General features: G+C 56.5%; 2 protein-coding genes across 2 annotated transcripts; both read right to left on the reverse strand.

The window, feature by feature from the left end:
- Window positions 1-2,699: 2,699 nt before the first annotated feature.
- Window positions 2,700-5,145, reverse strand: LOC129211528 (histone H2A type 2-B). Its single transcript, XM_054838753.1, has 2 exons — window positions 5,062-5,145; window positions 2,700-4,969 (listed from the first exon to the last, which is right to left on the reverse strand). The coding sequence occupies exon 2, from the start codon at window positions 4,901-4,903 to the stop codon at window positions 4,523-4,525; it is 381 nt and encodes a 126-aa protein (XP_054694728.1). The 5' UTR covers window positions 4,904-4,969; window positions 5,062-5,145; the 3' UTR covers window positions 2,700-4,522.
- Window positions 5,146-6,534: 1,389 nt separating this feature from the next.
- Window positions 6,535-12,233, reverse strand: HMCES (5-hydroxymethylcytosine binding, ES cell specific). Its single transcript, XM_054838226.1, has 6 exons — window positions 11,896-12,233; window positions 9,881-10,024; window positions 9,421-9,540; window positions 8,692-8,852; window positions 8,058-8,250; window positions 6,535-7,650 (listed from the first exon to the last, which is right to left on the reverse strand). Exons 1-6 carry the CDS (start codon window positions 12,076-12,078, stop codon window positions 7,444-7,446), a joined length of 1,008 nt encoding a protein of 335 aa, XP_054694201.1. The 5' UTR covers window positions 12,079-12,233; the 3' UTR covers window positions 6,535-7,443.
- Window positions 12,234-12,254: the final 21 nt, after the last annotated feature.

The following is a 12,254-nucleotide window of genomic DNA, read 5'->3' on the forward strand; positions in this document are numbered from 1 at the left end:
ATGGGTAACAGCCTCACACCAGGGTCCTGCTCAGCTGCCTCCACCAGCGAGGGAGGAGAGTTACCAAATCACCCCAGAGCTGCTGCCAGCCCTTCCAAGGTGCTGCTCCCAGAGCATCAACATGCCTGAGGAGTGCAGCACAGATCAGCCCAATGCACAAGGCCTCCATGAGGAGGGGATAAAGGAACAGCAGCCAGCCCATGTCGAGGGACAACCACAACCCCAGGTGACAGCAGGACCCTTCAGCACCCCCAGGAAAGGAGCAGCCCCCAGTCCCTGTGCAGCTGCTTTATCCCTGTGACCCTCAGAGCACAAGCAGGGAGAAGGGAAGCAAGTTTTACTCTGAAGAAAGGTCCATCAGCTAAATTTAGCAAGAGAAGCCAGCTGTGCTCCTGGAAGGGACCAATGATGTTCTGCTTCTGGGAGGCTGCAGCCTCCCTCCAGGTCTATATTTAGGACAGGCAGCTACCAGGTCAGGCCAGCCACCATCTCACTGCCCATGCAAGTCCCACACCAAACTTGAGCACTTGCCTGTGACCTCAGGTACCAGGAGAGAGCTGCTGCATTCCGGCACCAATCTGCAGTTGTCTCTCTAGTCAATAGATGACACTGCAGGTTTTGAAGGGTTGGAGGGGATGCCACCACTGAGGTCTGGCTCATCTCACTGTCATCAACAGTGTTACACTTCAGACTCGAGCAGCTGGCTGGAGCAGGCACAGCTGCAGGCAGAGGGGGCTCACCACTCCCCATGGGGGGGTGGGTGTGTGTGTGTGTGTGTGAGAGTGAGCACACGAGCAAGCAAGCAACCACGTCTCAGCAAGGGCACAAGCTCTGCCCTCAGCACTGACCTGGAGGTAAATTGCTCAACTGCTAAGGAGCATTACCTCAAAGGAAAGCCACCAGTGGCATTCCTGTAGGCAGGTATTGGGCAGGTGAGGGCAGAGGGAAGACAGTGAGGGTCCAGCTGCCCAGCAGAGCTAAGGCAGCAGGGTGACACACTGATCCAGCTGGAGCCCTCACCTCTCGGTCAGGGGCTGGTAGCATCTTACCTCATAGACTGAGACTGCCAGGAGCTGTGATGCCAGAGTATCCCCAAGCAAGCACCCATGGGTGCTGCCAGCCGTGAGGGCCAGGCTCTGGAAAGAAACCCAAGCCTTGAGGACTTCCAAGGGTCACTGTCACCGAGACAAACACAGCCAGTCCCAGAGCTATGGTACACAGCTGGTGGTGACTGCTGCACATGGTGCAATGCACAGCAGCCTCCTACAGCACAGCCTGTTCCAAGTCTGTTCTTATCTCACTTTCAGCTGCCCAAGAGGAGGCAGGGGAAGAGCCCTGCAGCCTCCCTGCCCTCTCCTTGAGGGAAGCAAAGGCCAGCAGACACCCTTTCAGACTCATGACCTCTGTGAAGGCTCTACTCAGCCAAGTCCTTCACAGTTTATAAGCTCAACTGCTCTGGTGCTATGAAGCATTCAGGACCAGCAACACAGCTCCAAAAAGCCACAAGACCCATCTCTGGAGCTGCAGGCTTGAAGGTGACAAAGTCCATTACAGCTTTCTAATAAAGACCAAGACTTCCACCCTCCTGGTCACAACAATATTCAGATATGAAGTTTAGGAGGTGATAAAGGCCAAGCACTTTAGCCACACTTGGCAAGACAGACAGGATTTCCTTTGGTCTGCCTTGCAACAGCCCAACTTTCCCAGCTAGTCCATCACGTGGCAGGCAGAGGAAGTTCAGAACCCAGCTGGAGCTCAGTATCAAGGACGCTACATGTGCTACCAGCACCCAGACACCAGCTCCTCATTATAGCTGCAGGCATCACCCTGCTAGCCTGCGCAGAGCCATTCCATGACTAGGGTGGCTACAGAGCTACTCAGCCCCGGGTGTGCAGTGCAGCAGCCTGACCTGTGCCTGTTTCCTGCCCCAGAGCACCCCCAACTGCTTAATACTCATTTCTGCCTTGTGTTCTGGACAGCACATTTAGTAGGGCAGAAGGTGCATACTGCCCTATAGACACCAGCCCAGCAGCACCAGTCCCGACCTACACCTTCCACAGCCCAGCACAGACCTTGCCAGCACCCAACCCTAACCACACTGGAAGTTGTCTAAGCTTCCCACAACCCTGCCTCCCCAAGCAGGGAGCAACTCTGGCTTGCTCACCAGACACCAGGACAGCAAACTGGAAAATGTCCAGCAAAGGGAGAGGGTGTCAGAGTAAGAAACAGCCCTCCAGGCCTCCTCCCTCCCCATCAGGATCAGCTTTTCCCACCTGACTTCCAGAAGCCCATCTCTGCCTACTTGCCTGCAAGGTCACCCAGAGTGTCCTGGGGTAGCCCATCAGGTGGGGAAAGCACCTCCAGCACTGGGGGAAGCTCCTGGGTCCAGCCTCACTCCTCCTCTGCTGCTCCCAGCCCAGGCACAGCTCTGGCTTCCTGGCAGTGGCGACGGAGCAAGCGGGTAGTGTGGCATTCCCGTAGCAGGGAGAAGACCTAGAGAAGGGTTTTATCTGCTCCCAGGGGCAGAAGAAGACTATTTGTCTGAGTGAAGGGCAAGCAGGACCACTGCTAGGCCAGATTTTGTTTTACTAGTCCTTCCCTGGAGAAAACCAAGCTGCCACCAGAGAGCCTGCTCCCACAGACCACTGCCAGATGCCAGAGGTTTGGTGAGGTGGCAAGACACAGCACATTCGAGAGCATTCAACAGGGAACCAGTTTAATCAGATATTGGGTTTGCACCATTCTTTTCAGTATCACAAGTTCTGCATTTTTCTAAGAAATACAAAGCACTCTCGGGGGGGTACAGAACGCTGGTCCTGGAAAAAACAAGACACTGATACAGACACGTCGACCACCACACAGGGCAGTGGAAAGGAAGCCCCTTATCCCCACTTCACCAACAGTAACAGTCACTTTACAGGAGGAAGTGAGACCCCGGGGGTCCATACCACAGCAGTGAGGCTATGCCCAGCTGCCTCCCACCCACCTGAAGTCAGGGTACCCCAGCATAACCACAGGACATGTCCACACCCCCATTAGCATGACACTAATGAACACACTGCTTCCACATTCCACAACGGAGTGAAAAACCCCTTCAAAAAACCAGTTGACAAGCATCCGGGTTCATCTACTCTAGATAATAATAAACTCAAAGCCAGGATAAGTTACTTCATCCACATGATTAATAGCTGATTCAATAGATCGAACACATGCTACTTACAGCACATAAACAGAAGTTGTTAGGTTTTGTTTTTTACTAAAAAGAACATTTTATGAAGGTCTACGGTCCGATTGCCTAGACACTGCCGCATGCACACAACTATCGGCCTCCACGGAAGCAGGCTGCTCTGGGCAGTAAGGAAAGCTCTCTGCATCAGCTATTTCAGGTGTCACGGGACAGCTAGCCTGCCCCCATGCTCACACATTATCCACACAGCCATTAAATAAATATGGTACTAGCTAAGAGTGGGTTTTAATACAAACTCTAGGGTTGTTTTTAAGAAGAAATATTAATCCATAGAGGGTTACAGTTAACAGATATCATCATCACTTTATTTCTCAGAACCAGAAATAGTGTTGAACAAACAAACAACAACAAAAAAGACACAGCATGTCATTTTCAGAAGTGCAACCAGGGTACAGGGTAGCTCTCAGCAAGATGAAGGGCTTCTGCAGCCGGGAGAGGAGGGGAGCCACGGCAGAAGATGGCAGCTCCCGCTCCTGGCGGGCGCCTGACCTTGCGACGCTCTCCGAGGGGATTTGTCACTGCACCCTCCGCCCCACCCCGCAGGATCCACAGCATGTGGGACCACCACATCCCCCAGCACCCACCGAGACAGGGAGCTGCGGGAAGGTGACTGCAGGGAGGTACCCCAAAATAAAAGACCTTAAAATAAATAGGACCAGAGCTTCTTTACAGTAGGCAATGCACTAGCTTTACCATGAACAAAACTAAGACTAACAGTCACTTCTTGCCAAAGGAGAAACTTTTCCTCCTTTTCACATTTTCCAGCCCCCTGCCCTCCCTGCTGCAGTGCAGCTAGGATGGCATTGCTGGGGGGGAGGGGCGCAGCAGCAAGTCCCATCCTGACAGCAGAGCAAGCAGGGCCAGCCAGGGGGGCCCTGCACAGCCCCAGGGCTGCTGGAGGGGAGAGGCAGCTAGGGGCACCCATGTCCATCCCCACACTAGCCAAAACAATCCTCAGCAGCTCTGCATCGTGACCCAACCATACAGCTCTAGATGCCACCAATGCCGACAGCTGTGATCCAGCTGCCTCCTCCAAAAACACTTCTTCCAGAAGGAAGAGGGGCAGGGTGGGGGCACAAGCGGGGCCTGACCTCACCCATGCTCCCCCAGCACCCCACCGCAGCCCACGCTGGGGGGCTAGTGGAGGGCTGGTGGGGTGCTGCCAGGGCTCACCACCCAGCCCGGGCTGGGGGGCAGGAAGGGGAACCCCAGCCCCATCGGGAGGGGAGATGGGGCAGTGGTGAGGAAGGGGCCGGAAGGGGGGGTGGGCAGCGCTCACTTCTTGGAGCTCTGCGTCTTCTTGGGTAGCAGCACAGCCTGGATGTTGGGCAGGACGCCGCCCTGGGCGATGGTCACGCCGCCCAGCAGCTTGTTGAGCTCCTCGTCGTTGCGGATGGCGAGCTGCAGGTGCCGCGGGATGATGCGCGTCTTCTTGTTGTCGCGGGCCGCGTTGCCCGCCAGCTCCAGGATCTCGGCCGAGAGGTACTCCAGCACGGCCGCCAGGTACACCGGCGCCCCGGCGCCCACCCGCTCCGCGTAGTTACCCTTCCGCAGCAGCCGGTGCACCCGGCCCACGGGGAACTGCAGCCCGGCCCGCGACGAGCGCGACTTGGCCTTGGCCCGCGCCTTGCCGCCGGACTTCCCCCGGCCCGACATGGCCGGCAGGCAGCGGCCCCTCGCCGCCGCCTCCCAAGAAACGCCGCGCACAGACGGTCCCGGCGCCTGCAGGGAGATAAACGCCGTTACACTACACCGCGCCGCCGGCCCGGGGCCCCACCGTCCGTCCCCGCCCGCCCCTGCCGCGCCGCCCTTACCCGCTGCCCGCGCTGCCGCTCCGCCCTGCGCGCCGCCCGCCGCTGCACTGCCAACGCCGCCGTCGCCGCGCCGCGGATATCCCTGCCCGCCCCGCCGCCCGCCTCTTCCCATTGGCTGCCGCTGCGGCCGACGCGGTGCTGATTGGTCGTCACGTCGATCCCTGATTTGCATAGGGCTCGCAGCGCCCCGGCTCTGCCGCGGGGTAGGTGCCGAGGGCAGCGCCTGGCGGGGAGCGACCCGGCTCTGTCCCTTGCTCCGGGGGATCTCGGCTCCCAACCGGCCAAGCCCGGCCGCAGCCAGCGTTCCCCCACATCCCATAGCCCCCTCCTCGGCCGGCGGTATGCCTCTCCTGGGAGGGTGCCAGGGCCGGCGGGCGCGGAGAATGCTCCGGGAGAGAGAACTCTCCTCCATCGAAGGGTTCCCCCCCGGAGGATCCCCCCTGCCCGCAGCGAGCGCTGCCCTCCCCGCCAGAGCATCATGCATCAAAGAGGAAAGTTGCTCCCAAGCCAGCTTTTGGGGCCAGGCTGAGTGCGGTCATCTCCTCACCAGGTAGGAGCAACCGCTGCAAACGGCATTGGGCAAACAGCCAGGCTCCAGTTTAAAGGTGGTGTAGTTCAGCAATAACACCTCCTCATTAAACCCTCAGCATGGTTTTTCGGTGATGATGCCACTGGTGCTTACAGCCTGGAGGGAGATAATCTGTACCCTGTGTCTTTGCATCGCCCCCGCCTCCCTGAGGGAAGGATTACGTTCCCCAGAGCAGGGAAAGGTGAGCATCCCCGACTCATGCTCAGCATCTTCGCTCCCTCCACAACAACTGGAGACCTGAAATGAATTTGAGATGAGCCAGTGACCTTTGGAAAAGCCTGATCTGCAGTTAGCTGAGCTGCTCACCCTGGAAGAGCAATGGCCAGGCAGAGAGAGAAACCTCCCTTAAGGTCCTGCAAGGATAGACACCGAGGTGACAGCCCCAGCACCTGAAGACCTATTAATTCTGCCAGAAGCTGCTAATGTAGCAGCTCTCTTGCCTCAAGTCACCGTGGGAGTGATGAGGAGCCAGCTAGCAACAGGCTTTCTGGCTGGAAATCCTAATCCCACCCCAGCTTCCCATAAGCCAGGAAACCTTCTAGGCTCAGCCGCCTCCGTGGCACGCGAGGGATTCAGAGGCAGATTTGGCTCTGAGAGCGCTCCTGTTGCTCCAGCTGCCCATCCTGCAGACCCTGCCTCAGCTCTGCTGTCCCTTCCTAGGGACAGATCATTGGAGAGGAGCCCCAAAACAAATCCTCAGGGAATATTTTCCACTGTCAAATGGAAATGCTCCAGCAACATGGCCCTGCCAGTACCCTGAGAGCTCAGCAGCAGGTAGCTGGTCTCCCCCTCAGCAGATGGAGAGGAGATACGGGCTCTGCCTGCAAAACAGGTGGGCAAGGGGGACACAGACACGCACATGGACAAGGGCACTGCACAGTCAACCAGTTAATCCCATTTTATTGTTGCTTTCCAGCAAGGGTTCCACCATGTAAGGCTTTTGGTCTGTAACATCTGGCTCTGTTTACAAAATCCCTGACCTCAAAAACAACTACCCTGTGCTGATCTGTAATGGCACTTTGGTTATCTGGGCTCTAATGAATGACCTTTATGAACAAGGCAGAGCGCATCCCTCCACAGATCAAGAAAATCCTTTCTAAGTCTTCCAATCCCATTAACAAAATGACTGTACAGACAACGTGACCAAGACATGCTGTCCCACCCCGCTGCCCGCAGGGAAACCCAAGCAAAGTCCAGTTCTTCCCAGGCGCCGCTTAAACATCTCCCCGTTTAGGAACCATGAACGCACGTGGCAACGCTGGTGCAGAGGAGGATGACTCTGGCAGATCTTCCCAGCCTGAGGTTTCCTCCTAGTATTTATTGCATGTTCCTCTGTACTGCAGCCATCTTTTGAGGGCAAGAGTATTAGAAAGGAATCTGTACAGAATCAGTATGGAATTAAATGGAAAAGAGGTATTGGTTTAATACAAAAAAAAAAGGGAATAGAAAAAAACAGAAGGAGACATCAAAACAAAGGCAGAAGCTACTCCTCCCTGGCAGGCTGAGATGCTTCTCAGGGCTTTATCTTTGCTTGGCACGAGTGACTGGCAGGGAGGGAGGCCAGCAGGTTATATTCACTCCCATCAGCACAAGACAAAGCCAAAACATTTAAAGACAAACAGCAATCTTTAACACAACACGAAGAACAGAGACAACAACTTAGAGCATTGGATCAACACCTTAGAGGCTTGGAGAATCAAAACACCAGTCTGCAAAGCCTTCCAAAAAAACATTCCTCATTCTGCTTAGGAAAATCAGGAGGAAAAAGGATGGCCAGCCATCCCAGCTGGTGCCTAAGCCTTGTGCTTCTTCGCAGCCGGCTCTCCCTCCTTCCCCAGCCACTGCTGCAGGATATCTGCGCTGGTTTTCTTGGGCGAAGGGCTGTGGATGAACTGACTTGTCCACCTGGGCAAATCATTTTCTTTCTTCTGGGGAGAGCCCTCCTGGGAGTTTTTTAACCAGCCCAGCATCGTTTTGCTGCTTGGGGTGGCTTTGACCTCCTGGAGAGAAAAAAGAAAGCGTGAGAGAAGTCAGAAGCACGGCGAGACAGGCAGCAGACTGCGAGAGCTGGTCCAGAGCGAGATGCGGAGGCTGGAGCAATGGCCCTGCCTGCAATCAGGCACATCTGCAGGAGGTTCCCTGGGCTGCTGGGAACAGGCTTGTTCCAAGCCCCATTTCACATGGAATTTGCCTCATTTGGCAGCGAAATACTGGCACGGGGTGACAGTTTATTTCTGGAAGCGGAGAAATGGGAATCCGTTCAGGACTCTGCACTCCAGCATCAAGCACAGGCATGCCCTGCGGACGCTGCCTGCTGCCGCCCCTCCTGCAGCCTGGCAGCCCTGTCCCTGCTCAGGGACACCGACGTGGCCAAGCTCTCCCCTGCCAAGCCCCCACCAGTACTCACTTCCTTGCCTCCCAGCTCAATGGGTACAAGACACTCGGGCGTGTTGTTGCGGACGCTGTTGACAAAGGTGGACACTGGGTGGAAAACGATGTTCTCTGTGGGCTGGATGAGTTTAACTGCTTCTTGGGTTGGCACTTCAGCAAAGTCCAGCCATTTCCTGATGGCCTCGTCCCCATCCAGGATGGCTGGCATCCTAGGGGACAAGACAGTCAGAGCCAAAGCCCAGTGCTGATATAGCACAGGCTGGTAAGCTAGCAAGGAGCCGGCAATTCGGGGGGGGAAATGGGGAAAACCGACACAGCAGGATGCTCTTCCACAAGGCAGAGCATACATTTGCTTCGTCCAGGTAGCTGCTTTGCTGAAAGAGGCAGAAGGGCTGACTGCCAGGCCCTGGTCAGGCAGAGAGCAATCCAACTCCGACTGCCACCCGCCAGGGCATAAAGATGGTGATTTATGGAGAGGGCATGAGCCAGTGACCCAAAACGAGCCGGTAATGTTGTAGTGTTTTTCTCCGAGGGCATCAGGAGGAGGCAGGACTCCCTGCCTGCGTGCTGCCAGACTGGTGTTTAAAGGCTCAGCTTTCCTCCCTCGCCCCCCCCACCGACCTGCAGCCCCCTTGCCCGCTCTCACTTGCCTGTGATGGATGAAGCTCACGTCCTTGGAAGCATCCACAGTGATGATGGTGTAAGTGTACAGCATTTCTCCTCCCGCCGGTGGTTCCCAGCAGTCAAAAATCCCAGCCATGGTAAGCAACCTCCACCCTCTCCATTCCTCATCTCCCTCCTTCCCCTCGGCCTGCAGGGGAGAGACCCCATCACCCCGGTCAGTGCCGACCCACGGGCAGCTGAAGCATCACAGATTGCCAGTGCCGCAGCAGGTCAACGACTCAGATCTGAATCATGAACTGAACTATTTTGAGGACTTTCCAGGAGCCCTTCTACTAATTTGAAGTAACTCCAGGAGAGGTACCGGGAGCCTCATCTTCCCACAGGCAACTCAGTGCCCTCCTCCCCTTCTGAACATCCCGGCTGGTGGCTCAGCCGAAGGAAGGAGGCAGCGAAACTCCCAGTCCCCTGTGAGACACGTTGCCCACCCATGCAAATATCCGGCACGTGGGGAGCAGCGAGCGTGACGGTGGGGATGCTGCGGCACCGTTTACAGCCAGGGGACCGCAGCGGCAGGGACCGCCAGCCATAGAGGGATGCCAGAGTGCTGAGCCCACCATGGAACAGAGCCCCCTTGGGAAACAGAGATCCCCTGAGATGGGCAGAGCTGGAGGGAAGGGGGCTTTCCCAGGGCAGCTGGAGGGAGCAGGGGCTCAGGGTTGGGTGGGAGTGTTCAGACACGGCGAGGGACTCCGTACCATGGCATCCTTGGTCTGGGGAAAGTAAATGAAATACGGCTGCTTCCCCCCACTGCGCTGCTGCCACTCGTAGAAGCCATCCGCCAGGACCACGCAGCGCTTGCCCTTGAGGAGAGCACCCTGGGGGAGAGAAAGCACAAGCGAGCCGTGAACAGCAGCCTGGGGCAGCCTATGAGGGAGGACCACGGGCTCCTGGGACCACCCAGCTGGCTCCCTTCCTCTCGGGGCTCCCCTAAACTGCCCTGCGGGGTGCACAAATGCCACCACCAGCACTGCGATGAAAGATGAGCTTCACTAGCAACAACCTTTTCAGTTCTATTTTAATGAAATCCACCAGCTCTGCAGTACAGGGACTTACTCCCCTGTGCAGCAGGCAAACGGTGACCGGTACTCGCTAGGGAGATGGTTTTGCCAACTGCAAGATCTCTTCAAGCTGGGCACAAAGACAGCAGCAGCTCACCTTGTAGGAGGACTTCTTCAGCATGGTATCACTGCGGCAGTTGGAGGTATTAAACTGCATTTTGGAGGGGTCATCCTTTTTGAACCAGGAGGGAATGAGGCCCCAGCGCATGTCCATGAGGACCCGCTCGGAAGAGTCGGCATCCTTTTGAACGAGACGGAGAGACACTTCAGGTCAGAGCCACGTCGCAGGGACCACGAGCATCCCCACAGCTTGAGAGAGCGGCTTCGCAGAGCCCTGCGGAAGCAGCTTCTCCCCCAGCAAGGGGGGAACGGGCCAGCGCCACTGCTGAGAGCTGAGCTGGGGCTCACAGCCCCCCAGCACCAAATCTGGCGCTGCTGTTTTGTGGGGATGCCACTCACAAGCCATGCAGAAATAGCCACTAATTATAACCCTTTGCACATTCTTAATGGCTTTCCTATAAGAATTAATCTTCAGTAGAAAGCACAAGAATATTTTGCAGGAATAACTAACTAACTAATAAATGTCTCAGCAAGGCTGGCCCAATGACTCTGGAGGAATGCACGCAGTTCTTCAATGGGAAGTGCTGGACACGTGAGCTCTCCAGCTCTTGAGCAGTCATGTCAGGCTGGTGTTAAGGTCCCCAGAACTTCCCTCTTTACAGCAAGCGTCCCAAAGGGTGTAAGCCTCACCTTCATTTTAATAACGTGATTTCTGCTGACCTGGTTCACTTTCACTCCTTGCACTTTGCATATCATCTGCACTTGGACAATGGAAACGGCTTGCGGCTTTCACTTCTCCCCCAGCTCGCTCTCGCTTTCTGCCCACAGCTGCCAGCCCCGGGCAGCACCCAGCGGGAAAGAGCAAGGCCCCGGGGGTGCTCGCTCCCAAAGAATGGCAGTAGGTACATACATCTAGAGTAGGTGTATATCTATATATATAGGGACATGCGTGTGCCCAGTTTTGTGAAGTCTTCCAGAGCCTCCCACAGATCAGGACAGGCAAAAAAGGGCACCTGACACCACACCTGTGTCCCAACGACTTGAACAGAGACAGACCACTGAGCAGGTGTCTGCCTGTGACCTGTATCACGCTCCCAGCCCTGCATTCCTCTGCTCCATCAGTTGATCAGCTGCTCTCAGGGGGCTGTGGGACCCCAAGGCAGGAAAGGGGGGTATGAAAGATACCCAACAGCATCGCCCATGGCACTCTGAAGTGACCCTGCCGAGGTGGGGTTCACCCCATCCCGTGCCGGTAACAGCCGTGCAGTACAGCGGCCCCTTTTGCCGCCCCGCTGGCCAGGGGAGGAAGAGTGCAGGGAGCCCAGACCAGGGTGTCTCAACCCAGTGCGCCCAGCTTCACCCTGCCGAACACCAAAGAGCAGCAGTTCGCTGGGCATCCTCTTATGCAGAAACCAAATGAGATGCACAAACGGTTGTTCAGGCTGCTCAGGTTGTCTGAGGAAGGTCTGGTGAGGCTTAAATTAGCCAGGATAACGGTCACCACAGGTGTACAGTTATTTTGCAGCTCTGAAGTTGAGATTTTTTTTTTCTTCTCTATTCTCCCCTACCAATGCAACCTGGATGTATTCAGCAGCGTTATGAAATGAAATAAAGCCTCAGAAAAGCAGAATAAAACCAGCAGAGCAATGATAGACATTTGTGGGGAATTTCTACCACAGTTAATCATTTATATATGAGTTTTTGCAGAAAATATAACACTATGCTGGAAGCATGGCACTGATTCCCTACCCTCCTTAGGAACATGTAAACACTAACAAGAAGAGACATCTTTGCAATTAGAAAATTCAATACCTGCTACATATGCTGAGCAAAACCAGAAGCCAGACAAGCCGTTACAATTCAGATTGGGTACCGCACCACCCCGTGAGGCACAACCCCCTTCCCACCTCGAATTTAACCCACAGGATACGCAGCAGCCGTGCAGATTTTTGCAAAGCAGCGAGCAGGCACCCGACGCAAAGGGCCGCTGCCGCAGCCAGGATGAGGCCCCGGCGCCCTTGTTTGGGTTACAAAGCGAGAGGAGGGAGGTACCTGCTGGAGGTGCCGCCGGGAGAGCAGCACCGGGCCGCGGGACTGCGGGCCCTTGTTGTACGAGGGCCGGTACCTCTCCGCCTGGATCCACTCGGGCTGCCGCCGCTGGCCCAGCCGGTCGCGGTAGGCGCAGGCCCGGCGGAGGTTCTCGGCCCCCAGGGAACACGCCGTCCGCCCGCACATCCCGCCGCCCGCCTGGCTCTGCGGGCCGCCCGCCCCGGCAGGGCGGTGGGACGGGGCCGGCTGAGGGCTCCGCCCCGCCGGGGAGGTGGCTGCGGGCAGAGCGGGGCCGGGCAGGGGCGGAGACTGGGCTGGCCCCGGCCCGCCGCAGCGCCCTTCCCTCCCGGTGAAACAAGCCA

This window comes from Grus americana, chromosome 11 (genome assembly GCF_028858705.1).
Source record: "Grus americana isolate bGruAme1 chromosome 11, bGruAme1.mat, whole genome shotgun sequence".
Lineage (NCBI taxonomy): Eukaryota > Metazoa > Chordata > Aves > Gruiformes > Gruidae > Grus > Grus americana.

Coding starts and splice junctions, on each gene's coding strand:
- HMCES (XM_054838226.1), bottom strand. CDS start 12,078: ATGTGCGGGCGGACGGCGTGTTCCCTGGGGGCCGAGAACCTCCGCCGG. Junction 9,541..9,880: donor TGAAGAAGTCCTCCTACAAG/GTGAGCTGCTGC, acceptor TCTCTCCCCCAG/GGTGCTCTCCTCAAGGGCAA. Junction 7,651..8,057: donor TTGAGCTGGGAGGCAAGGAA/GTGAGTACTGGT, acceptor TTTTCTCTCCAG/GAGGTCAAAGCCACCCCAAG.
- LOC129211528 (XM_054838753.1), bottom strand. CDS start 4,903: ATGTCGGGCCGGGGGAAGTCCGGCGGCAAGGCGCGGGCCAAGGCCAAG.